The sequence below is a fragment of the Taeniopygia guttata genome, chromosome 2, assembly GCF_048771995.1.
Source record: "Taeniopygia guttata chromosome 2, bTaeGut7.mat, whole genome shotgun sequence".
Classification (NCBI taxonomy): domain Eukaryota; kingdom Metazoa; phylum Chordata; class Aves; order Passeriformes; family Estrildidae; genus Taeniopygia; species Taeniopygia guttata.
In genome coordinates, this window is record NC_133026.1 from 148,012,817 (window position 1) to 148,037,899 (window position 25,083).

Below are 25,083 nucleotides of genomic sequence, written 5' to 3' on the forward strand. Positions count from 1 at the left end.
ATCGTCTTCCCAGCTGGCATCTGGCTTAAAAGCCTTCCTGAGCCTAGAGCAGCACAAAGGGAGTTTCCTCCCCACTCTTCCATGAACCCCACGTAATTACTTGGGAGCTCACACAACTTTGTGTCAGCTTTCCTTGCTTACCAGCCTGTTTATGCAAGCTCCAACTCCTCAGCCTCCATGAAGAGTCTGGTCTTTGCCTCCCTTGGTCATGGGGAGCAGAGTTAAAAACCCAACTGATTTCATGAGATCAGGTGAGGGGGAGGTGTGTGTGTCCTCTGGGTGTATTTCAGGGTGTCCAGTCAAGATTAGGCTCTACTGGATAGAAAATCATGGAATGGTTTGGGTTGGAAGGGGCCTTTCAGATCATGGAGTTCCAACTGCCCCACCATGGCCAGGGAAACCTTCTCCTAGATCAGGCTGTTCCAAGCTCCATCCAAGCTGGCCTTAAACACTTCCAGGGATAGGGCAGCCACAGCTTCTCTGGGCAGCCTGTGCCGGGGCCTCACCACCCTCACAGGCAAGAATTTCTTCTTTGTACCTAATCTAAACCCACCCTCTGTCAGTATGAAACCATTCCCTGGTGTCCTGTCACTCCAAGGCCTTGTAAATTCTCTCCAGTTCTCTTGTAGCACTGGAAGGTGCTCTAAGGTCTTCCTGAAGCTCTCTCTTCTCTAGCCAGAACAAACTCCCGCATACACTTCCACCCTTGGCCAGAGCTCAGCTCTGCCTTTGCCTCCCACATCCTGATAATTCCCATTAGCAGCACCAGGCACACGGGGATGTACAAAACAGTGAATGCTTTTTATTTCGCTGCTGGAGTGTAACCACTGTAATTTCATAAAACTCAAGAAACCAAAAAAAAAAAAAAGTGATTACCGAAGGCATACATTTTTTTTCCTTTTTACACAAGACATTAAGTAAACAGACAAGTTTCTTTTTAAAAAGGTTATAAAGTGTCAAGATCCTATACCTCATCTGCATATTCAAAGTGATGCCATCTGATACAAAAAGCATTGGGTACAATAATTTAGCTATGGCTCAGACCAAAAAAAACCAAAAAACAAAAAAAAAAAAAAAAAAAAAAAGAGTCATCTGGGCTTAATCTACACACTACTATGGTTGCCCAGGGGGTTAAAAAGGAAAATATGCAGTTCTTTGTTGCACAGAAAGGAACAGCAGGGAAGTGGAGAGTTCATTGGGAGATCACGGTCTGAAGGGAAGCAGCGGAACGCCCCCTCCCCGGGAATGTCTGCAAGAGCCCGGCCCAGGACTCCCCCTGTGTGCCAAGAAACCAGCCACATTTGTCTCCCACCAGACAGAATCCCATCCAAACCCACCCGCCAAGCTGCACCTACCCAGTGTGCTGGCAGCAAGTAAGATACGAGACCTTGGAAACTGCATGGAAGTCACGAATCTCCCTGTGCGCTTTCCCACTGGGACTAATAAAAACCAAACAAACCCAACGAAAAAAATAAAAAAGGAAACGACTCGTTCTATTGTGGGTAGAGCCAGACTCTGCTTTCTCGGGAAATCTGTTCCCCATAAACCTCTGAAGCTCCCAGCCCAAGCACCACAGTGTCAGCCTTACTGCAAGACTCGTAATAAAAATTTACAAATGAGAAGTCTTTAAATGTATGCCACCAGAACTTTCTTAAATTAAGAGCTGGACAATCGTGATGGCCACATTTCCTGCCTTCCCACCATCCCACCCCTCCATGTGCTCCATCTGACTGGAAAACAAACAGAAGGGATATCTGAGGGCATATGTGTGCTGTGTGCCACTGGTGAGAGGACACAGCTACAAGCTCCTGCTCAGATTTATTCCCTCACACGAGGCTCATACATGACTGACTCCTGGGTAAAGGCTACAGGCTCTTGGTTTGATAGGTGGGGCACCTGCACTTTGCCATCCCTTGGGTCTCCAAAGTTTTTGCACCAATTTGGAGCCTTGTCCCTGCAAATTGTGGTGGCTTTCCATGGGGGGTGAGGGCGTGGATAGGGGTGAGAAATTATTAGAACCCAGTTCGAGCCTTTGCTTCAGAAGAAAAGGGCAGGATGAGGTGGCTGGTTTGTAGCCAAAGCCATGGGGGTGTCTGTTCCCTGTGACATCTGCCAAGACTCGACGGAAACAACCAGAGAAGTGACAGCATTGGCAAATACATCACATTTTTAAGGCTCTCTTTTCAGCATCTTGGCATTTGAGGTGAAATGAGGATTAGTGTACAAGAAGAGAACCCGAGACCAGCCTGAACCAAGAGCCCTTGGCAGCTTAGGCCTCACTCTGGTGTTGTCTGCTGAGCTTCAACCTTCCCCCTTACCTAGACTGTCTCAAGACTTCTGAGCTCTTCTTTGAGATTTCTACCCCAAATCCCCCTTGGAAGACCCCTCAATTTCCCCAGCCTGTTGCTTCTGTAACCTCCTCTACGCTGAGACATTGAGTAGCTGGTACCTCAGATGAAGGAGCTCAAGTCCCTATTAAAAAACTCCAAATATTTGGCAGAGAACCAACCCAGAGAAACTTTTGAATTCAGCCCTTCATGCAAAACAGCAGCTCTTGGGCTGCCAAGGAATCCTTTCCATGGAAGCAGCACATTTTAGGGTTAATGGGGAGATATCCATGACAAAAAAAATGTAGCACAATTAAATCATTATGATTTGGTTTTCTTTTTTGTTTTGTTTTTTTTCAGTGACTTATAAACCGAGGAGGATCAAGATGCCACTCGGCCAGCCAGATGCCCTCAGGATTTGGCCACATGGCCAGATCAAGGACTGCTTTTATACCAGAAGCTCCCTAGTTTTAAGGTGTTTGGGTTGATGCTACATAAAGCAAAGCCTGTCCCCTTCATGTTCCCCCCAAGTCAGCCCCTCAGGCCGAGGCCTAAGTGAAGCCTTGCTCAAGAGTGGCCAAAGGAGGCTGAATTTAAATCCCTCTGTCCCCAGCCTGAGTCCAACTCAAAGGCATTGTGGCTGAATCCCAGGACCTCTTGCCCTGGGCAATGTTCCAGGTGATGCTGCCATGAGCACGGGTGAGGAAAACTCATCTTGCCAGGACAGAAACGTCTCCAAGCCCATAAAGCAGCAGTTCCCACAAGGAAGGGCATGGGATCAGGAGGTTTCCTGGCTACCAGGGATTGGGGCTGTCACCACCATGATGCCAAACCACCTCCTATGTCCCTGGGGAAGAAGCAGCACCTATTTTAGCAGCAGGAGGACAGACCCAAGCAGGAAGGGGATGGTGACCAACCCAGCAGGGTGCTCTAACACAGGGTCAGGCCTTTTTATCAGTCCAATCTGCATTATTCCCAATCAACACTGACCCTTTGACCATTGATGCCTTCTCCATGAGTCATGGGAACCAACAGCCTGGGATAGAGCAGGAGAAACTCAAGGGACTGAGGGCTGTCCCACAATGCTGGACAGGCCCAAAGTGTGTGGTATGACAACTCCAGGGTCAGATGTGGAGGGTCCCCACCTCACTTAACCCAATGGGTGACCTTCCCTGCCCTGCTGTGGGGCTGGCCCCTATCAGGACAGGTGAAGTGGTGCTGGAAACAGCTCCAAACACCTCTGCTGCTCACCCATGTGGTGGCACAAAGCAGGCCCTTCTACAGGTACTGAAGGTGTCTAACCAGCCTTCCTCACCACCTGTCCCAAGAGATGAATGCCCTGAAGTGAATGTCTCTGGACACCTACGGTTTGGAAGGCACACAAAACTTTGGAGAGACCCAGCTCAGGGTCAACAGGACACTGAGAGCATCTCAAGCTGCTCAGCCTAAATCCCAAGAGGTGGATGATCAGTCCTCCTTGTCCCAACAACTGTGACCCTCTGCAGCTGAGGTGTGAGCAGCAGTGAGAGCATCCCCTGGGCCACATGTATGTCCTGATAGTGATAGTGGACAGCAGCCAGCTGTGACACAGTGCTGGGGATCATTCTGGGGGACCATGGGTCACCTCCTGGGCTCTGCTGGGCAGTGACAGGAGAAAGAAAGGCCAGAGGATGTGCGGAAGACAAACAGGGTATTTTTTTAAGTTTTTTTTTTTCCTTTAATTAGCAAATTTCTTGTTATCCTCATTAAGAGAAAAAAAACACTCCCACACCCCCTATGTGCCCATTGCTCCAGCTGCTGCAAGCGTTCAAAGGCAGAAAGTTGAGAGATGTTTAATGCTCAGGGGCAGCTGAGCCCACCCCACCTGGGTGAGTGCCAGGGGTGCCAGGCGCCTCAGTACAGATATGGAAAAGGCAGGTGCAAAATTAGGTGATGTGCTCTTGCCAGGAACACCCCAAAACACCCAAAAGAGAGCTGCAGCCCAGCCCCTTGGCCAGCAAATGCAGTGGTGGTGGAGAACATGGATGTGCCTTGAGAGGCACACTGTGTCCCCAGGGCACTGCAGCCAGAACTGGAGTTTGTGCCACAGCTCAGGGGTGGGGACAGGACAGCAGAGAACTCACCACCCTGGGCACTGAATTTGGAAGCTATATATAAGAGCACTCCACACTTTGGGGGACCCAGTGCTGATCCAGCATCCCAGCAAAGCTGAGTGCCTCAAAGCCCTGCTGTGTCCCCCGAGGTTCCCAGCAGTTCTGCCTTCACTGGAGCAAGTCCCCAGCGAGCCCCATCTGCAGCATCCTGGCTGGCACTGAGGCAACAGGGAGGTGGTGAGGAAACAGAGGGGCCAGGAGAAAGGGAACGGTGCTGGGGGTCTTAGCTCAGCCCTTCCCCTGGTCACAAGGGTCACTGAGCTAAGAGCCCCTGTCACCTCTCCCTGCTATCACCACCTTCCCCCCGCCCCCGAGGCCACTGTGCCATCCCCACCTCCATCCCTGCTGCTGCAGCCCTTATTTATGAGGAAGAGGTGGGGAAAGGTTTTTCTGGGGGTGCTCTGGCCCTTCTGCACCCCATCCTTTCTCAGCTGGCAGAGCCCTGCCTGCATCACCCCAAACCAAGCACCCTTTGCCCACTCCTCTCAGTGCAATGGGAGGGAAAAGGGGGGAGGAGGATGACGATGAGGAACGGCCACAGGAGCTCATTGCCTGCTAACACCAGGAGTCTGAGGGCAGTGCTGCCTTCCCTCCTCAGGGCTGCAGCTGGGGAGAGCAGCCTTTTTTGGGGATCCAGCAAGACGAGTGTGCTGTGAGTGCTGGAACACACTGGAGATGCTCCACGTCCCCAGCCCAGCCTGGACAGAGGGGCGGCACGTGGGGAGCACAGGGCTGGGCCAGAAGGTGAGGAGGGGGTGGGATGTGTGCGAGTGCCCGGGGGTCTGTGCACGGATTTTGGCAAGAGGTCATTGAGGTTACATGATGCAGCATTTGTTCTTGTGGTTATGAGGGTCCTTAAATCGGAGTCTCTGCTTTGGTCGGTATTTTTCCAAGTATGTCAGCTGCTTGCTGTTGATGGCTCCTCTGCGCTTCCTGTGGGGACAGAGAAATGCCAGAACAGTCAGAGGGGTGGCACGAGATCCCCCCCAACCCAAACCACTCTTGTTGGGGTGCTGAGACCCCCTGCCTGGAGCAGAACGGGATTTTGGAGGCTGAAGCCAAGTGAACCCTCCAGGGATGGAGACAGGCACTGACCCCAGCAGCTTTCCTTGCTCAGCCACCCTTTGAGTCCCAGGACATGGAGAGCTGGGGAGTAAACATGTGGGGCAGAGGTGGGGTGAGGGCCAAAAGCCCCTCAGGGATGCTGCCAGCTGCTGCCACAGCCTCCTGCAAGGGCACAGGGTGCTCCATGCCAACACCTTGTTTTCCCACTCCCAAAGGAGAGAAAAACAACCCTGGTGTCACCAAAAAAACCAAACCCTGGGACATGCCAGATCTCTCCATTTCCTCAGAGAGGAACTTTCTGCCCTAAAACCACAACACTGCTCCACTTACTGTCGGATGAACTGGATGGCATCTTCATACTTCATCCCACTCTCAATCAAGGCCAGCGCGACAAGGACGGGTGCACTGAAAGTCAAAAGCAGCGGCTGTCACTCCCCAGTCACACAGCCCAGAGGCTGATATCCATCATTTAAAGTTCAAGGAGAACCTGAGGTAGCAGATCCCCCCCCATCACCACCTATTCCCACTAAGGTTTCACAAAACCCTGCTCAAAGAGGGACTGGGAAAAGGAAGGAGAGTACTGGCATGGTTGTCCCTCTCCTGCCTTCGTGGGGAGGTGGCAGCTGGGACAAAACCCTGCTCAGAGGAGGGATGGGGAAGGGAAAGAGGAGATCTGGCATGGTTTTCCCTCTCCTGCATTCATGAGGGGTGGCAGGTGAGGTGCTGGGCTCGGACTCACCGCCCCAGGCCGGCCACGCAGTGCACAGCCACGCAGCAACCGGGGTCCTCGCAGAACTTGGTCTTCAGCAAGTTGAGCCAATCTTCCACAATCTTGCTGGGAGGAGGTGCTCCATCATCAAATGGCCAATCCTGCAAGGTTGGGAAGAGAGAAACGCTGTTATATTTCTGGGGAAAACCTTTCAGGGGTTGATTTTCTCTTGGGGTGTTTGGGGCCTTGGCTGCAGGGAGGTAGAGGAGTTCCAGAACTGGCCTCACAGCATAGCTCTGTGGGGATCAGGCAGTTTTGTGGCATCATCCAGCACACAGGAATTCCCTGGCTGCTTTGGGTCAGGGTTTGAAGCCACACAAATTTAGGTCTGGAGTCCTTCTGCCTCCTATGGACAGGCTGAGCCTGCAGGAGCACTGGTAGGATCTGCAGCATGGTCCTCATGACTTTCTGCTTCTGCAGACCAGGATGGCCACCCCATGCTCCATCCCCATCCAGATGACCTCACTGAGCTTTGGGGCGATGCAGTTCCCATCCTGCCCCCTGCCAGCTCCTAATTCCAGAATTTGGGAGCACATTGTAGGGAATTTGAGTAAAGGTGGCTCGAAGATGGCTGAAATCTCAGAGCTTGATGTGGAGCTGAAATTCAGCTTCCTGCAACACATGGAGGGGAAAACCAAAAGAATGGGCTGGGGACCCAATAACACAGCCCTAGAGAGAGAGTCACAGGGAGGGAGATCACTCCAAATGGGGCCGTTTAAATACCATCCTTCAAGAAAGGCTACTAAGGGACAAAACCAAAAAAAAATCCCCTCTCCTTCTGAGCTTCATCCTCAAGTTGCAGGGGTTCAAAACTGGAGCATGGTGAGGAAGTTGGTCAAACAGATTCTGCATTTGATACCCCTCAGCCCTGGGCTCAGTTATGAGGGGTAAGTGCCCCAAAATAGATTTGTCAGGAGGAGTGTGGGCACTGGCTTTGCAGCACTGGAGGAGAGAGACAGGATGGGCAGCATCACTTGGAGAAGATGTGGCTTGGTGAGCCCCAAAGGGTGCAGGGCACTGGGCCCTAATCCTAGATTTTGAGGAGTGAGTCACTAAGCTGCTGTGCTGGAGTAAGCCTTGGTGTGAGATGACAAAATAAGCTGTTTCACTTAGTGTTTGAACAGGTGGTGAAATTTCTGTTGGGATTTGATAGCAAAGGAGCACACTGGGCTTCAGGGTATTTGCAGTGTTTGAGCCAGCCTCCCTGGCTGGCCTGTGCCTGTCCTGCAAGGCCATGTCCTCCTACAAGGCCATGTCCTCCCTGCAGTCATGAGTGCAGGTCAGGGGCTCACACCAGGGATGACACAGCACCCTACAGAATCACCCTGTGATGGAATGGCACCCTCAAATATCTTCTAGTCCAACCCTCTGCCATGGCAGGGGCACCTTCCACTATCCCAGGTTGCTGCAACCTGGCCATGAACACTTCCAGAGATGGGGCAGCCTCAACTTCTCTGGACAACCTGTGCCAGTGTCTCACCACTCTCATGATAAAAATCTTTTTCCTTATGTCTCATCTAAATCTGGCCTCTGGCAGTTTAAAGACATTCCCCTTGGTCTATCACTACGTGCCTGTGTAAATAGTCCAGCTCTCATGCAGCCCCTTTAGGGACTGGGAGGGGCTTTAATGTCCCCCCAGAGCCTTCACTTCTCCATACATAGACCTATATATGGTCTATATATAGAAGCATAGAATTGTTTAGGTTGGAAAAGCCATCTGAGATTGTCAAGTCCACCTGTTAACCCAGCATTGGCAAGGCCACTACTAAACCATGTCTCCAAGTGCCACATCTACAGCTCTTTTAAACCCCTCCAGGGATGGTGACTCCACCACCTCTCTGGGCAGGCTGTTTCAATGCTTGAAAACCCTTTCAGTGAAGAAATTTGTCCTAATATCCAATCTGAATCTCCCCTGGAGCAACTGAAGGTCATTCCCTCCTGTCCTGTTGCTTGTTACCTGTGAGAAGAGACCAACCCCCTACAACCTCTTTTAAGGGAGTTGTAGAGGGGAAAAGATCTTTCCCAAGCCTCCCTTTTTCCAGGCTAAAAACCCTCAGCTGTTCCTCATCAGACTTGTGCACCAAGATACATTTATATCCCAAATACATATATGAGGATACAGATAAATATATGAGGATACAGATAAAAATATACCAAACTATGTATATCAAATAAAAATATATACCATGATATCTCAAAAATATATAGAGATTTGATATAATTAGAGATATTTCTGTATCTGCAGAGATATAACTATCTATAGAAAACCAGGTTATAGATATCTCTTGATTTACCTTATATAGTTCCTAGAAACATTGATATAGAAACTATTTAGTTTCTATACAGTGTCTTGTATAGTTTCTCTAACTCTCTATATAAAACATATCCCAGATATATATCTCTCCACACAAGAGAGATATAAGAGATGTAAAGAGGTATGTATATAGATACAGATACTCAGACTGAAGGCTCCAGCTAGAAATAGGGCAGAATTTGGTGTGTAAGTGAGCAGATATGATCTCCAACATACAGATGCTATATACGTAGGATACAGTGATCTTTCCAAGATATAACCAGTAGAGACATAGATTGCATCTATATCTAGAGACATCTGCATCTGGAGGATCTGTATCTAGAGAGCCATGGGATTATCCACCTGTATCCCTGAGGATCTAAGGTAGAGCCTCCTCTCTCTAGGATATACATTATACAGAGAAAACTGTATAAAGAAGTTCTAACACACAGAGACCACCCCAGGAGACACAAGGCATTTCCAAACCCTTCCCTAAATAATGAGCAGAGCCTCACCTCCCAGCTGGAGATGAACTCCCTGGCAGGGCTATCAGGTCTGACATCATCTCCAATTACCTATCAGCCAAGATACAGCCCAGGCAGCTGCATGCTCTGCCTCTCCCAGCTTGCTGCCTGCTCCCTTTCATCCCCCCCAGCTGCACCAACCAGCTGCTGGAAGAGCAAAAAACCCTCACACCACCCCCAGGATAAGATAACGCCGGGGGTGATGGGAACCACGCGCATCTTCCCCGTGGGATCAGGCGCTCTCATCCCTGGATGCTTCAGATCCTGAGCAACAGGCAGGGAAGGGAAGGGAAGGGGAGGGAAAGCAGCTGCCGACTCAGCCGGGTGAGTCACAGTTTCGGCTGCGTGGGCAGCTCGTCTCTTTTTAAAGCACCAGCCTCAGCTCAGCTCAGCTGGGCTTCCAGCTCTGCTCCTGCCTCAGTGTGATGCTGTGCTGGGCTGCTGGGGTGTTTCACAGTCCCAAGGGATGAGATTTTTAAGGGTGGTGTTGGGGCAGCCCCCCAGTGCCCATCCTGCTGCCCACCTACCATGACAGTGATGCCGTTCTTCTCCAGGGGGGTCTTGTCATAGGTCACTTCACACACTCGCACGACCGTGGTGGCACCGTATTTCTTCAGGTCCTGGAGAGGGAAGGAGAAGTCTGAACAGACCCTGCCACATGCACCCCACTTAACCCCAAAACATCCAAGCCCTGCTACGACCATGTGGAGCAGTACTGACCCTATAACAGTGCTGTGCCCCTTCTCTGAACCCTTGACCCATGGTCCATTCAGCCTGCCAGGCACAAGGAAACATGAAATCCGAGGACACCAAAGCCACGTGGCCTTGTAGGATTTTTAACCAGCATCTTCATGACTCCTCAGAGTCACGAGTACCAATGGGGCCATTTATTTTTAAGCCCTGACAGCCTCATCAGCAGGGATTTTATACCTCAGGCAAAGAAACATCTCTGACATGGGTACTAGTCCTCTGAAGGAGAAATTGTTTGTGCCTGGTCACACTCCTGATGCAGAAATGCTTGGAGGCAGCTGTGGGGGAGTCGTAGCATGCCCCACCAGCCGAGCTCAGCATCTCACAGATGGCTCAGGGGCTCCTTCTCCACCTCGCTGCCATATCATCACTCCAACACGCTGCAGGCTCAGGCGTGGGACTTGGGACGCTTCCAGCATGGCTCATTGCCCGGCGCGAGGATTGCCCCCGGATTTACGTGCCCGGTGCGCCGGCCTCGCCGGGCACCGTGAGATCATCCCCAGTGATCCACCTCCTTTGTTCCCCATGTGCGCTCACCAGACCGTGCTGAGCCCCACATGCTCAGCAGCCTGGCCAAAAGTCTATGAGACTGGAGGAAAGGGGAATTTTTCTCCCTTCCCACTGCAGCCCTCTGCAGTGTGCTGAGTATGGGGTGGCTGTCCACAAATCACAGCCACCTTCCTGTCAACCCTGAGGCAGTGGCACTCACAGAGCAGCTACCAATGCTGGCTCTTCAACACCAAGCTCTCCAGCACTACCCAACACACTCTGAGCATTGGAAATATGCTGGGATATTTGGGATCAAAAGCCATTATTGAGGTGCTGGGAGGGACAGGGCAGGTTGTGTGCACCCCTGTGCACTGCTCCAAAACCCTGTGAGACATGATGTGCTAGTGGATCTGGCAGGGGATGCAATGGGAATGGGGAAACCTGCTCCATCTCTACTGTGCCCAAACATCACACTTGGGGTCCTGAAAACCATCCCACCACAAAAAGCTGGTAATGATTGGACCCACTGACCACCAGGTGCTATGGTACCCAAGGGGATGTGCTGCCCTCTCATCAACATCATCTTTTAGCCCCAGAAGATGCAACTGGACCCCGGTTCCCACCTTCCATTCTCCTCTCCTTACCTCCAAGAAGGTGCTGAGTGTGGCATTGGTGGGGTTGTGGGTGATGAGGAACCTCATGTTTTTGTAGCAGACCTCCACGGGTGCAGGGCGGTTCATCCGGGCCATGGTGAGGACAGTGGGAAGGTGAGGTGGTGCTGACAGTGGCAGGTAAAAACCGAAGAAAAGTGTGGTGCGGAGGGGCAAAAAAAAAACCAAACAAAACCCCAACAACCCCTCTGCGCTTCAAAAATAAAAATAAAAGAGGATCAAGAACTCAATATACAGACGTTGTGCAAATAATCCCAACTCCTGGGAGAGCACCGGCTTCCTTGACACACCACAAGCCTCCCAGGGGGAAAAAAAGCCAGATGGGGAAAAAAAAAATATAATATTAATGTAATAATAATAATAATAATAATAATTAAAAAGAAAAATCCCTTTGCTGTAGTGTTGGCGTCCTCCGCGTGTGTGCGACGGCGAGCGGCTGCTGCCTCCGGTGCCGCGCGCTCCCGGGCGCTCTAGAAAGGCCTCTGCATGTGGGGGGTGGTGGTGGCGGGAGGGTGGCCCCCGTCACGTTACCCCATCGGGGTATGTGGAGTACTTGGGGGCGGCACGGGGGGCCGGGAGCCTACGGGGCGGCGGCCGGCAGCGCTGCCTCGCTGGGGCGATCCATGCACGGGAGCCTTGAATGGTTGAGTCGGAGGGTCGGGGTGCTGGGCAGGACGAGGAGAGGCGGCCGGGGGCTGCTTCACAGGGTGGGCTGCCGGGGGCTGCGGGGCTCACAGCTGCTCCTCAGCACCTCCATAAACGCCAGTGCAGAGCGAGGCTGCAGGGGAGAGAAAGGGAAACACGGTGGTGAGAGTGTTCTCCTCCCCAAGGAAGCCCCTGCCTGGTGTGGGTGCCCCTGAAGGCACCATCACTTTCCACATCCCCTGTGAGCATCCCTGACCATCCTCATCTTCACAGGAGACCATAAATTAGAAAGCGAGGTGGTATTTAAAGCTAAAGCTGAAATATCATCTGGAGAGCTGAAATGGCACTGGGAAGCCAGAAGGGATAACTCACATTTCACTCGCAGAACTGAAGCACATGGCAGGGAAGGCCTTGCTCTCATATACCACCCAACATCTGCACCTGCTGGTGGATTTAAGCACCCAACTCATGCCAGCTGACCCCCCCCGACACCCATCCAGACCCCCCCAGACCTCACCTTTGTGTCCCCAAAAAGCACGTTGAGTATCTCCACCCTAAATGCACGCTGTGCCCGAAACCAGCTGCTGCTGCCGCTAATCGGCCACATGCTCCTGGCGCTGGGCTCATGTCCACTAAATGCACCTCTAATGCTCTTAGGAGAATTAAGCTGCCTGCAAATGAGCTATCCTGGGGAGGGGGGTGCCGAGCAGGGGGTTGCATGTGTGTGGTTTTGCCAGGGTTAGTGATGGATGTGTCTCCCTGCCTGCTCATCCACATTCCCACACCGCCGGCACATCGCTCCCAGTAACGGAGCCCGGCTCCTCCACCCGTGGCATCTTCGCTTTCAAGGGTGGCAGTGGGAAGAATTAAAAAAGAAAATCAATCCCCACTGTGGAAATACCCAAATCCATGAGATGATGGGCCCACTGGGGAGGCAAGGGCTTTGCCAGCCCCACTCAGAGCTGAGAGAAACCCAGCCAGAGCCTCCCCAGGTTGTTCCCCACTGGACTCTTGTTTTGAAGCTGGTCCTTCCCCCAGGTCAGCGACTGCTTAGCGCTGGGTGGCCAGAGCCTCAAAATAGACCATAAGCACATAAGTAACCCGAGCCAGGCCAGCAGGCACCCCCTTGCCTCTCCTCACAGCAGCCAGAAACTTTCCCCTCTGGATTGTTTCACCCTTATGCAATGAGACAAGGTGGGAGTAGGGAGATGAGCTGAACCCTGACCAGCTCATAACAGCACCTGGGTGCTGACCATGGGTGTGTCCAGGCCTGAGCATCATTTACAACATGTTTAACACCTCCTGCTTCTCCAGTGGTACCCAGGAATGAAAAAGTTAAATAGTAACAGGAAAAAAGCCAGGTGAAGTGCCAGGGGAAGCAGAGCTGCTCTGCTGAATGTTCCCAGTTCGGTTGCTAAAATCACAGACTCTTCCCAACAACCATGCTCCATCACACCTGACTATTTTTTTTTTTTTTTTTTTGCCCATAAAGAAGAGGATAATGCTATCCCAGAGTCCTGCAAGGATGTTCTGGGAAGTTCAAACCCTGCCTGGGCTGCAGGGGATGAGTGGCACATTCACGGGGGATGACTTTCCAGTCCCCATTGAGAAATCAGATTTTAGCAGCTGATGGAGGCTGGGAGCTTGGCTGAGGCATGGGAGTGAGGTGGGAGCTGCCTCTCCGCAGCATTTTAGGTGTGATTCAGGACAGCTCAGCCCACAGATGATGCTGAACCCCCCAGGGTAGCTGATCCTCCTCACCTGGACCACAACAGCTGGAATTTTTGCTCAAAGCTTGCAATGATCCTGCAAGATGGGCTGGGAAACCTGCTTCCCCCACAGTGTTCACCATGCTTTTTCAGTGATGATCCCAACTATCACTTTCTTTGTGGGGTCTGCTTCTTCCCAAGACGATCTCAGCATGGCTGGGTAAGAAACAATTTCTTATTTCTGGAGGGTAGTTCTGGGCTGGTTTTGGCTGTGTGGCTCCTACATGTCCAGCTGCCAATCTGCTGGCCAGCACAACCACAAAAAGGGATGGGAGGTGGGAGACATGGGCAGCCACAGGTGCCTGCTCAAAGGGAAGAGCTGATGCAAACTAGGAATTGCCCCAAAGCATCACCTTGAAAGCCCAGTTTCTCTGAACCAAAGGACTTGAGGATATTTTGTTTTTACTTTTCATGCCTTTGCTCTCCAGGCTTCCAGTGTGTTTAATGCCATCTGTCCTAATGATTTGATCTGATCTTGACGATCAATCCGATTTAACACACCAGCACCAGAGGTGCACAAGGGAAATTATCAAAAAATGACTTTTCTCTCTCCAAACAACCTCGCACCTAGTTTTAACCGGCTGCCAGGGACATTAATATAAACTGTGCCCATGTTTACCCATGTCCTGGATTAAATCCCACCTGCTGAGCAACCCCGTGGGGCTGGGAGCTGCTGCCAGCACCAATGCCTGCGCTGCCCCTGTCATCATCCGACACACAGTTCATGCTCCATCGGTGCTCTGGATCCTGGACAATTTTTTATTGGCTTGGGCGTGCTTGCTGCCAGTAACGGAGGCTCAGTGGGAACCGCCTGCCTACGAGAACAGCGAGTGCTCCTTTCCCACAAGGTCTCCTCTCCAGTGGAAGCGTTTCAAGTATTTTGGCAATCACACATCCCAGAAATTCAGTCTCGAAGCCCATAAATCCCTAATGGGTATTCAATCACAAATCATCCCCAGCTTTTCAGGCTGCAATGCTGATCTCCATATTAAGTGTGGCAGAACAATGTGGAAAAGGGAATTTCAGCTAATATTAATAACCTGCCAAGTGGAATATAAATCCTTCTCATTTGAGCACTCTGGGGGATGTAGAAGAAGCATGTGAGGACACAGTGAACAAGCCCTGGATGAGGATGCTCAGCAATGCAGCACTGGCCTGTCAGGCTCAAACCCATCTTGGGAAAGCCCGATGAAAGGAGGTTGTAGCCAGGTGGGGCTTGGTCTCTTCTTCCATGTAACAAAGCAACAGGACAAGATGAAACAGCCTCAAGTTGTGCAAGGGGAGGTTTAGATTGGGTATAAGGAAAAATTTATTCACTAAAAGGGTGCTCAGACATTGGAGCAGGCTGCCCAGGGAAGTGGTGGAATCAGTATCCCTTAAGTGTTCAAGAGGCATGGATGTGGGACATGGTTTAGCGGCGGACCTGGAAGTGTTAACAACTGATCTCAGAGATCTTTTCCAACTTTAATGATTCTATGATTTTCTTTTCACCATGAGTATAGAAATTTCTGCTTCTTACACAAGAATTTTGCAGCCAAGAGCCCACTGAGGATCCAGTATGAACACACACCCGTGTGGCAAGACAGCAGTGAAGGTTGCTGCTCTTGGGAATGGGGACCACTGAGCCATCAACTCCTTGTCTTACAGCCCCACAGCTGAGAGGATCACAGGGCTCTCCAAAATATTCCTTTGCAATGTGGCAAGATCATTATAAATGTCTTGGCCTCATCCAAGATGTCCAGGGACTGAACCTGCAACAGAAGGATGAGGCTGATCTTCCTCATGGCAACTTGATGGAAAATAAAGGTCACATCTTCTTCACCCAGTGAATGGCAGAGCTTGGTTGGAGAGGCAAGCAGATGCCTGACCTGATGGCTGTGCTGCTGGTACCTGGCTGGTGGGACACAGATGGTGGAGTCAGGTTTTCCTAAACACAGCACATTCCCAAGAGAAGGAAAAGGAAGCTCTGCAGAGCCAAAGTGTCGCTCCACATGAGCTTTAGCAGCAGGACTCAGAACAAAGGCTCCTACCCAAACAATGTGTATCTCACCCGTATATAAATATAGTGATCTCGGAGTGAGCACATCTCCTGTTCAAAGTTCATCTTCAGAACACCCAGCTGTGCCACACTTTCTCGACCTCTCTCCCGCTTTCAGCTCACAAAGCAAGACACTGACCAGCCCTTTCCTCTTAAGGCTGATGAAGTCCTGCTCTCCCTGCTCCCAACAAGCACCCTGAGAACTGAATCCAAGTTTCTGAGTATTTCCAGTTATCACCACGCAGAAGTTTCTGCACACATCTGTTGCCACTGACACAAGAGATCATGGGGAGCAGGTCTATGAAGCTCAGCTGCACACAGAAGATCTGTACCAGCAGTACCACCACTGTCACCAGTGTCATCAGCATGAGCAGCACCACCAGCATCACCACTGCCACCATTCCCACCAGTGTCACCACTGACACCACCATCACTGCAACCAGAATCAGCAGCATCACCACTGTCACCATTGCCACCACAACCACCACAATGACCACTGCCATGAGCACCACTACTGCCACCAGTGTCACCACTGCTATCAGTGGGAGGAGCACCACTGCCATCACTACCACTGCCACCAACACCACCAGCATCAGCAGCACCAGCAGCAGCACCACCATTCCAAGCATTGCCACCAGTGTCACCACTGCCACCACTATGAACAACACTACCGCTGCCACCACTGGGTTCCACCAGCATGAGCAGCACTGCCACAAGCACCACCACTTCCTCCAGCACGAGCAGCAACACCATCACTGCCAGGGAGGACAGGTCCCAGGACACAGAGAGCCACAGTGCTGTCCCCAGCCTGTGACTGCAGCTGGGACACAGCCAGTGTGCTGAGATTTCCTCCAGTTGCATCTGCACGGAAGGAAACAGGAAAGGTCCGGGAGGAGAGCGACGGAAACAAAACACCCAGCAGGAGCCGGCATCTGTGGGGAGAGGTGGAAGCAGCCACTGGCACGTCCTGCTCCAGGGCTGGACAAAGCAGATGGGATGTCCTGGAAAAGCCATGCTGGGTACCATGGTGGCTGTGGAGTACCTGCTGCCAGGAGCGAAGCAGTGCCTGGCACCATCTGCCAAGGAACATTGTGGGGTTTTTTCTCCAAGGGGTAATTTTTTAGGTTGTTTCTCTTGCTGCATGTGATGCTTTCTGAGCAAAACACAACAAGGAGGATTAAAAATGCATAGGTGTAGAGGGAAAGCAATGGGGGACTCCTGGCAGCCCATGAAAACACACCAGCAAGATAAACCAGGCCATGCATCTTTCCCCACATCCTTTTTGGTGTGCAATAAATACTGGCTAACGTGAAATTTTGCCAAAAAGAGCTGTGCAGTCCTTGATTTTACAGCTCCAGTTGGACTTAAGCAGTTTGGTACCATTTAGAGAGCAGAAAAAGATGCCAGCATGATGTTGGCATGGACATTTGCAAGCAGGAGGCACTCAGGACATCAGGAAAGAGGGAGGAATGGGGAAACTGATTCAGTGAGCCAGCCAGCCAGATAAAAAGAAGAGCAAAGTCTTCCCAGCACTGTGCAAGCTGGGAATGCACCGGAGGCATGGGTAACATGATCAACCCTTTCTTATCTTGTATTTGCACCTTTTGTCTTTGAAGACAGGCTGAGGCACAGTGTGGAAAGCGTCTACAAAGGTCCTTTGGGAGTTGTTTTTCCCTCTCACCCAGATTCACAACCCCTGGACCCGGACCCTGTGCCCACACTGGAATTCCTGTGATGCCACCAGTGTCAGGGCTGCCTCTCCTGTCCAGATCTCATGGAGCAGTGCCCTGGAGGAAACATGACGCTTCAAGCACCCCTTCAACAGCCCTTTAGCTGGAATTACAGCTTTTCCCTTCTCATGCAGCCCCCAAGCAACTCGAATTTGAGGTCTCCATGGACAGCTTTTTAACTTAATTCCTTCTTGTACCAGAAGACATTCAGCCATCAGAGGATCATAACAACCACAAAAAGGCACTAAACCTTCTGCACTGTGGGGAAAAGGAACACCCCCAGCTGAACACAGTCCCCCATCCATCCCTCCCACCCTGTCCCCAGCAGTGCACGACTCACAGGCAGCCCTGCTCACAGCGAGATCCTGGTTTTATGATCCGGGATATCCCCTCCACTGCCTTCCCCCAGCAGCCACGAGGAGCTCACAGCCGTGCTGCCGATGTCAGAGGTTTTTCCTGGCTTGGATTTGAAGGGAAAGGCGGAGAAAAAAAAAAAAAGAAAAAAGAGGGGGGAGGAAGAGAGGCCAACTCCATGGGGAAAAGTAATAACAGGCTTGGGGCTGGCTGCTTCCCAAATCTGCAGAGGGTGTGCCCTAGAGGGTTTTTTTGGGGAGGGGTGAAAGGCTCAGTCCTTAGGGGATGGATGGTCCCCACGCTCTGGCGCCCAATGCACAGGGAAGTCAGGCACCCCAAATACTTGGGGCCAGCTCCCCCCATCCTTCAGGGATTTCTTTTGGCCAGAAGAATCAGGGAAAAAAAGCAATTCTGTGTGTGATTGGGCTCTTCCAGGCTTCAAGCCTTGTCCAACAGTATCTCTGGAAAGAAAATATCCCGAAGCAGCATCTTTGCCCCAAAACACACACTGGGGGCAAACTTACCCCAGTGCTCACCCCCAGCAAGTGCCACTGCCACGTGTCTCTCCCACCCTGAAACTCTAGTGCAGCTGAACATCTGCCCAGCTTTCTTCTTGTGGTTTCTCACAGTATTTTGAGTGAATTTAATACTTGTGGCAGGTGGCAAAGTTTGGGGGTGGGGGTGCAGAATGATGTGTTTTTTGGGGGAAACACGAGAAACAGCAGCACACTCCTGGGAAGGGAAGGGCAGGGAGGAGCTGCCATGACCTCCCCTTTGAGCACAGTTTGAGCCTGAACCTCTATCCCACGAGACCTGAACTTTGCTATTTGCAATGTCTGTCCTCAATGGGGGGATTCTGATGGGAAATTGTCCCTACATTACCTGGTCAGGCCACCAGGAGCCCTGACCCAAGGCCACCAGAGCCCTGTCTGCGTCACTGGCGCCTCTTGCACAATGCCCAGCCCAGACAGGCTGCGGTGGCTTTGATGGAAGTTTGCTGATGATGCAGGGGGCTCCAGGGGACTCAAATCTACCGAAAAGTTGGATTTTGACCAGCAGACAATGTTGAAATAGTGTTCTGTGACATGCTGAGGATGTCACACAGGACATGCTCTGCCTTTGATGTGTCCCAGGGAAAGATCTCTGGTGGCATCAAGCGATGGTCAGGATTGCCACAGAAGCCAAGCTCTGGAGAAAGGCAGCAAGCAATGGCACCAGGTTTAGGTGGTGTTTGTGGGTCTCTGAGCTTCCTCCACCATCCAGACCCTGTGCTGCCTGGGGTTGTCCTCCCAAACCATCTCGCTCTTGCTCTGCATTATTTGGTTTACACATTTCACCCCATGGAGACAGGGTCACACAAATCATAACAGGCTGCTGGGAGGTGGCAGCACCACCAGCCCTCTCCTCTGTGGGGGACACCAAAGCACTTCTGAAGGCAGCCACCAAGCTCATGGGGACATGCAGGGAAACCCCTTTGGGTTGTCTCCTCCTCATCCTCTCCAGCCATGGATATTGTCACGTTAACAGCTGAAAATGCCAATTGAAATAGCCCCTCCAGGGATGTCCCTTTTCCAGCAGGATAGGGCAGAGATGCTGCATGTAGGTGAGAAGTGAACCCTCAGGAGTATCAACAACTCAGAGAGGTCCTGGGGGAAACACAATTGGGTGTCAGACAGGACAATTAACAGCCATGGAGCAAGTGAAGGGAGATGGGAAAATAGGCTGCTCCTGGGTAGGATGGGGGAAGGTCTGGCAGTGTTATCAAGACCGCCCCCAGCACATCACCCTCCTGGCTCCTCCCATTAAGCCAGGTCCTGCAGAGATGGTTTCCCCTAAAATCCTCTTCCAGAAAACTCCTTAGCTCCAGCAAAAAATCACAGCAGAGCTCTGTGGTTGTCACAAGACAAGTGCTTTGCAAAAGCAACAAGTTGACAAAGCTCTAGGGACAAAGGTGGGTACTTCCAAGCTGCCAGTTTTGGATGCATGGCTACAGCATGGTCAGATCCTGCACCCTCTCCTGTTCCCCTGCATTCTCTCTTAACCCTCCTGGGCCCAGACATCCTCAGCAACAGGGGCAAAATCCTATGGTCCTGCCACCTTAGTGCAAAACCCCAAAGCTGTGCCAAGAGCTGTCCCCCACCCGTGGGAGCTGGCAGAGCAAATGAAGGTGGTTTTCTTTCAAATAAAAGATCAAAGGGCATGAAATGCTGAAAGTCACAGCTGTTCTTGCTGGAGAGACAGCAATGTCTCCACTCACTCTGCAGAGCCTGCCTGGTGTGTAAAACACTGCCTCATGTCCTCAGCCCGATTTGCACCTTGTCCACATGGAAGATGGGAGACTAAACTGGAAGGAGGAGGAGGAAGGAGATTAAGGCAGGGTAGAGCTCAGATTGTTCAGGGTCTGCAAACCAGAATAATAGAATTGTAGACAGAATTGTGAAATCATTCAGGTTGGAAAGGATCACCAAGCTCATCAAGTCCGTCCTTCAACCAAGTACCATCTTGCCCACCAAACCACACTCCTGAGTACCATGTCTACCCATTTTTGAACACTTTAGGGATGTTTTCCACCTCATTCCAATGCTGAGTCACTCCTTCAGTGAATAAACTCTTCCTGATATCCAACTTGAACCTCTCCTGGTGCAACTTGAGGCCTCTTCCCAAATACAAAACTTCTGAAACTCAAAGCCCCTTGGAAATGCACCTTGCAGGTGGGCTGAGATGGGCATAAAAAGCTGAGGGTGTGGCAGTGGCTCTTACTCCAGCTCAGGAATTGGTGGTCAGGGAGACCTCACTGCAGGCTTGCAATGTATTAAAGAGAGGTTGAAAAAAAAAGGTTGAAAAAGACTTTTACATGGGCCTGTAGTTATAGTACAAAAAGCAACAGCTTTGAATTGAAAGAGTGCAGGTTCATATTGGACATAAGGAGGAAATTTGTTATGATGGGAGTGGTGACACACTGAAACAGATTGCCCCCAGAAGCTGTGGCTGCCCCATCCTTGGAAATGTTCAAGGCTAGGCTGGATGAGGCCTTGAGCAACCTGGCTGCAATGGAAGGTGTCCCTGTCCATGGCAGCATGCTTGAAACTAGATAATTTTTAAAGGTCCTTTCCATCCCAAACCAATGGTGCCTGATGGCCACAGTAGCTGAATATCACCATGACCCTTCCCCTGGATTCTCCACATCAGCTCCCACCCAGCTTCCCACCTGCAACTTCATCAAGTGGGGCTCAAATTGGATTCAAGTTTAACCGAGGTATTAAAAAAACCTTGCTGCAACAGGACACTCGGAGAATTAGGAAAATGGGATGAAAAATCCTTTGGGCTGGAGCCCTACAACGCTGAAGCTTGGGAATTGGTGGTTTTGGACTGCAAAAATGGGCTCCCCAATTACCATCAAGCCTGTCCCTTTCTGGGCTGCATACCAGAAGCAGGGAGCAGCTGCTGCAGCCCCAGATGAGCAGATTTTAAATCACGTCCTCACTTGTCACACAGAGATGCTCTGGCATGCCAAGGCTGCTCCCAGCCACTGTTGGAGGGGAAACCAGCTAAAAAAAGATGGCAAACTATACAGATCCTGGCGCTTCTTGAACTTGAATGAACTGTCTTTCGATGCAGAAGATGAACAGTCATCCAGCCCTGTTCCTGTCATTCACAGGAAGGATTTCCAGCAGTGGCTTTGTAAAAGCCAGCAAATGCCCTGGTATTTCAGGAAGGGAAATTGCAATGATTTGCATGAACAAAAAGCTCATGTCAGAGCCACTGTGGGATGATGATACTTGGTGCTCTTCCCATCCTGTCAGAGAAAGCAAGGAAAAGGTCATGAAGCACAGCCAGATGGCTTTGATGGACTGCGCCCAGGTGATTTTGGAGATCATTGAAGAAGGACCACATCCTCAGGGGAATGGCAGGATGAGGAAGAAATCCATCCTGTCTAGAGAGGAAACGCCACCTGAACACCATAACAAGAGGGACTGGTGCACCCAGGAAAGGCAAATCCAACAGTGGGATGTTGCAGCCTCAAAGCACCTTTCCAGACTGATACCACTCTTGGGACAACATGGAGGTGAAGTGGTCATCACCAAGTGTTTTTGGGGCTGGAGGAACCTGCAGCCAGCATCACTTCTCCCCAGAATGCCAAAAGGTTGGAAGGAGAGGGTCTGACCATTCAGGAAGTACCCAGGAAAGCTTACTCACAAGCATGCTTTGCCTTTGACTCTCTTTCATCTAGATTTTTGCATAAATCCAGTGCTGCCTTTAGGGAAATGCAAATTCCCTGGAGAAAGGGGAGCGTTTGAAGGTGCTGGCTGCTCTCTGACGCGCCAAGCAAGGAAGCGACGCTTTTATCACCTGAAAATTAAATAAAGGCTGAGATGTGAAGCCTCCCCACCCTGCTAAGCAGGAAAACTTCCTCAGCTCCTACGGCCGGATCCAGCAGGGATGGGACAGGCAGGATGCAGCGTTTCATCTGTGCTCTGCACATCCTCCCCAGCCCCAGGGGTGAGCTTTAATGGCCTGGAGACACGCAAGCTGCTCCGGCTCTGCTTGGTTTCCCGGCTCTGCTTGGCTCCCTGGCTCCTGGATGGTTTCTAAGGCATTTTGACACCCCAGCGTGGGTGGCATTTCCTAGCCACCCTTGCTGCGCTGGAGCAGGCTCTAATCAAGCTGAAAGCAAATGAGCTTCCCTGGGTAAAGGAAGCTGCAAGCCCAAATTCATCATTTATGATGAAGCTGACTGATGATAGTAAATGTTTCTGGGGATGCACACGCACATGCTCTGCCTCTCAGCAGGGAAAAATGGAAAGGAGGTGAATGAAAAAGCAACACCAGTAACAAGCTGTCTGGGTTAAATACTGGCTTTGAAATACGTCCAGAATGGTCCCTGTCCCTCTGCTCCCAGGGGCACATAAAGGGGTTTCATCCTGGGGAGGAGGCAGACAGACATTCCCTATTCTGTTGGCCATGGGTGTATCCTGGGAGGGTTTTTCTCCATCTCTTTTTCATGCTGCTTCGTAAAGAGCCAGGCTTCCGCAAACAGAAAACAAAACATTGAAGAATACCTATGGAGGCTTTGCAGAATATCCAGTGCTGACTTAAGGCTCGATTCATTTCCCCACTGTAAGCTCCTTTGGTAGAGAGAAAAAGCAAAATTAGGGCATTCCTATTAATATACCTGGCTCCATGCTGAAATCCATACTATTTCAGCTATCCTAGAAGAAAAACCCTACAGACACAGATGTGTATGCAGTACTTCGGCAGCCAACGCAAAGGATGTTTTGCTACTTCACAAATAACTTAAATTTGGCATTGCACGTGAAAACCAAGAGCAAAACCAGCCTGGCGTTGGCTGGACCACAGTGGGACAGAGGGAGCAGAGACAAGGGACGCTGAAGATGTCCCCTCCGGCCACAGGACATGGGGTTCATCTGCTCCAGTGAAAAACCAGCAGGTATTGGTTTGGCTATCTTGGCAAAGGCACCATGGAGTCGATCTTGTCTTGGGGGAGTGAAAAAAGAAATAAAAAAGTTTATTTTCAGCTTGATCTGTTCCCAGCCCATCTCTCTACAAACAGGCAGCTGTATGGCAGGGCACTGTGGGCAGCACTGGGACAGGCAGCCAAGGGTCGCTAAATGAGCATTGTAATTCAATGCTGAAGCATGGGGTGAAACTCTGCCGTGTGTTCCCACAGGGGAATTTCTCTGGCATTTTCTTTTATCAGCTGGTCGATAAAACATCCCCATCCTGTTTCCAGATCTCCCCTAAGTGTCATTCCTCACGCAGATGGAGCACATCCTCTGCTGTCATTAGCACGTCCTGGGCTGGCATTTACTAGAAACACAGCAGAGGGACTTCCCTCAAGCTCCACCAGATAGTGGCACCTGAAAGATTGTGGGGACCTCAGCAAGAGACTTCCCCACAAGGTTTGGAAATTCCAAACAACCTCTCCCATGTGGCTGGACCCACAGCCTCCCTGTGCCTTGCCAGCTGGCAGGACTGTGGTGATCTGCATCTGGGTGGGTGCACCCATGGAGCCATGACCCATCTCAGGCACAGAGGAATTCCTGCCCCAAATCTGCTCCCAGGACACTGTCACAATGTAGGAATAGGAGGTTTTAGTTAACACTAAAGATCAACTCTGAGCTCACACCACTTCTCCAGCACAACCACAGGCAGGAGCATCTTTGCGGCATCGCTGCCTCCAAAGCTGGTGACACCAGCACCAACTCCTCACCAGGAGCACATTTCAGCCACCCTTCCAGCTGCAGCCACAGCACCAAGGATGAGGAAAATTCACAGCATGCAGGACCAGTAGTGCATCCCTCTGAGGCCAGGGCATTGATAAAATCCTGGTCTTCAACCTGTCCACTTCAATAAAACAAACAAGAGCTCCATGAAATTCTCCCCTAACTTTAGCGGATACCAATTTTAGCCCTGCTGTCTGCATGACGCCTCTGCTGCATTTTTATGCCTAGCTTCAGGCAATATTCTGATTTTTGTAATGCCTGAAGACGGTTGTGGGGAATACACAGCCATTTTTAAAGCAATGGCAAAAATAAATCAGTATTTTAAAGGGAAACAGTGGCGGGGGGAGGAAATAGCTTTGTTCTGAAAAAAAAAAAACCCAAAAAAAAAAACCTACTAAGATTTACTGACAAAAACCACCAACATGTGAGATACTCCTGTTGTGACTCCCATCTCTGAGCCATGAAATCACAAAGCTGGACTGTGGGCTGCCTCACTTGTCCACAGTTCACTGCCACTCTGTGCTTGTTATCTTGGGGGAATGGAGTAAGGTTACATGGCTGCCCTGTGCAAAAGCTTTTTACACATTTGTTGTCATTCAGATGGGTTTAAAATCTGATTTGTTTTTTTCAGCTTTCATTTTTGGAAGTGATTTATTATGCCTCTGCATTTTAGCAGAGAGCACTAAATGGATGGAGGATGCTCAGGAGCAGCTCTGAGATATACAGAAGATATCTCCATGTCACATTAAGCCAGCCTTGTACAATATGAGAATTTGAGACAAACTTTGTCTCCAAATCACGCCTTTCTCAATGAGTTCATTTTCAGGAAACTGTCCCATCCACTAACCTCAAAAAATGTCTCTGGCTCGCATCCATTAAACCAGATAAATGAGAGTTTGTAAGTTCATAACTTGAACTGAAGTCAGAAAGTTTTGTCTTTCATTTTCTAGAGCTGATTCACGGCCAGCCTGACCCGAAATGTGGGCTTGCTTCAAATTTTTTGTCATTTCAGGGTTCATTTGCAGTTTAAAGTGATGCTCTCATCTTCTTTAAGTCTTCCTTGTTCTCATCCCAGCTGAGTGTTGGCACAGCTTCTCTCTGCACTCCTCAAAGCCCGTGTGGACAAACTTTTCAAACTTGATCAAGTGAAATCCCCCTGGATTCACTCCTTTGCCAGAAATTCAGAGGGACATTAAAACTGGACATCAAGCAAGGATTTTGATCCTGGGCTGCCTGAGCAATCATCCCTGATGCTGAGCAC

At 50.7% G+C, this 25,083-nt stretch overlaps 1 protein-coding gene across 2 annotated transcripts in view; it reads right to left on the bottom strand.

Moving 5' to 3' along the window:
* Window positions 1–782: 782 nt before the first annotated feature.
* PTP4A3 (protein tyrosine phosphatase 4A3) overlaps window positions 783–25,083 on the bottom strand; it is a 42,065-nt gene continuing 17,764 nt past the window's right edge. For both annotated transcript variants that reach the window (XM_030266776.4, XM_072925062.1), the window contains exons 2-6: window positions 11,015–11,819; window positions 9,659–9,751; window positions 6,285–6,415; window positions 5,876–5,950; window positions 783–5,413 (exon numbers count right to left, since the gene is read on the bottom strand). In XM_030266776.4, coding sequence (XP_030122636.1) covers window positions 5,296–5,413; window positions 5,876–5,950; window positions 6,285–6,415; window positions 9,659–9,751; window positions 11,015–11,119 — 522 coding nt within the window. In that variant the 5' untranslated portion in view covers window positions 11,120–11,819 and the 3' untranslated portion in view covers window positions 783–5,295. The remainder of the gene's footprint in view (window positions 5,414–5,875; window positions 5,951–6,284; window positions 6,416–9,658; window positions 9,752–11,014; window positions 11,820–25,083) is intronic.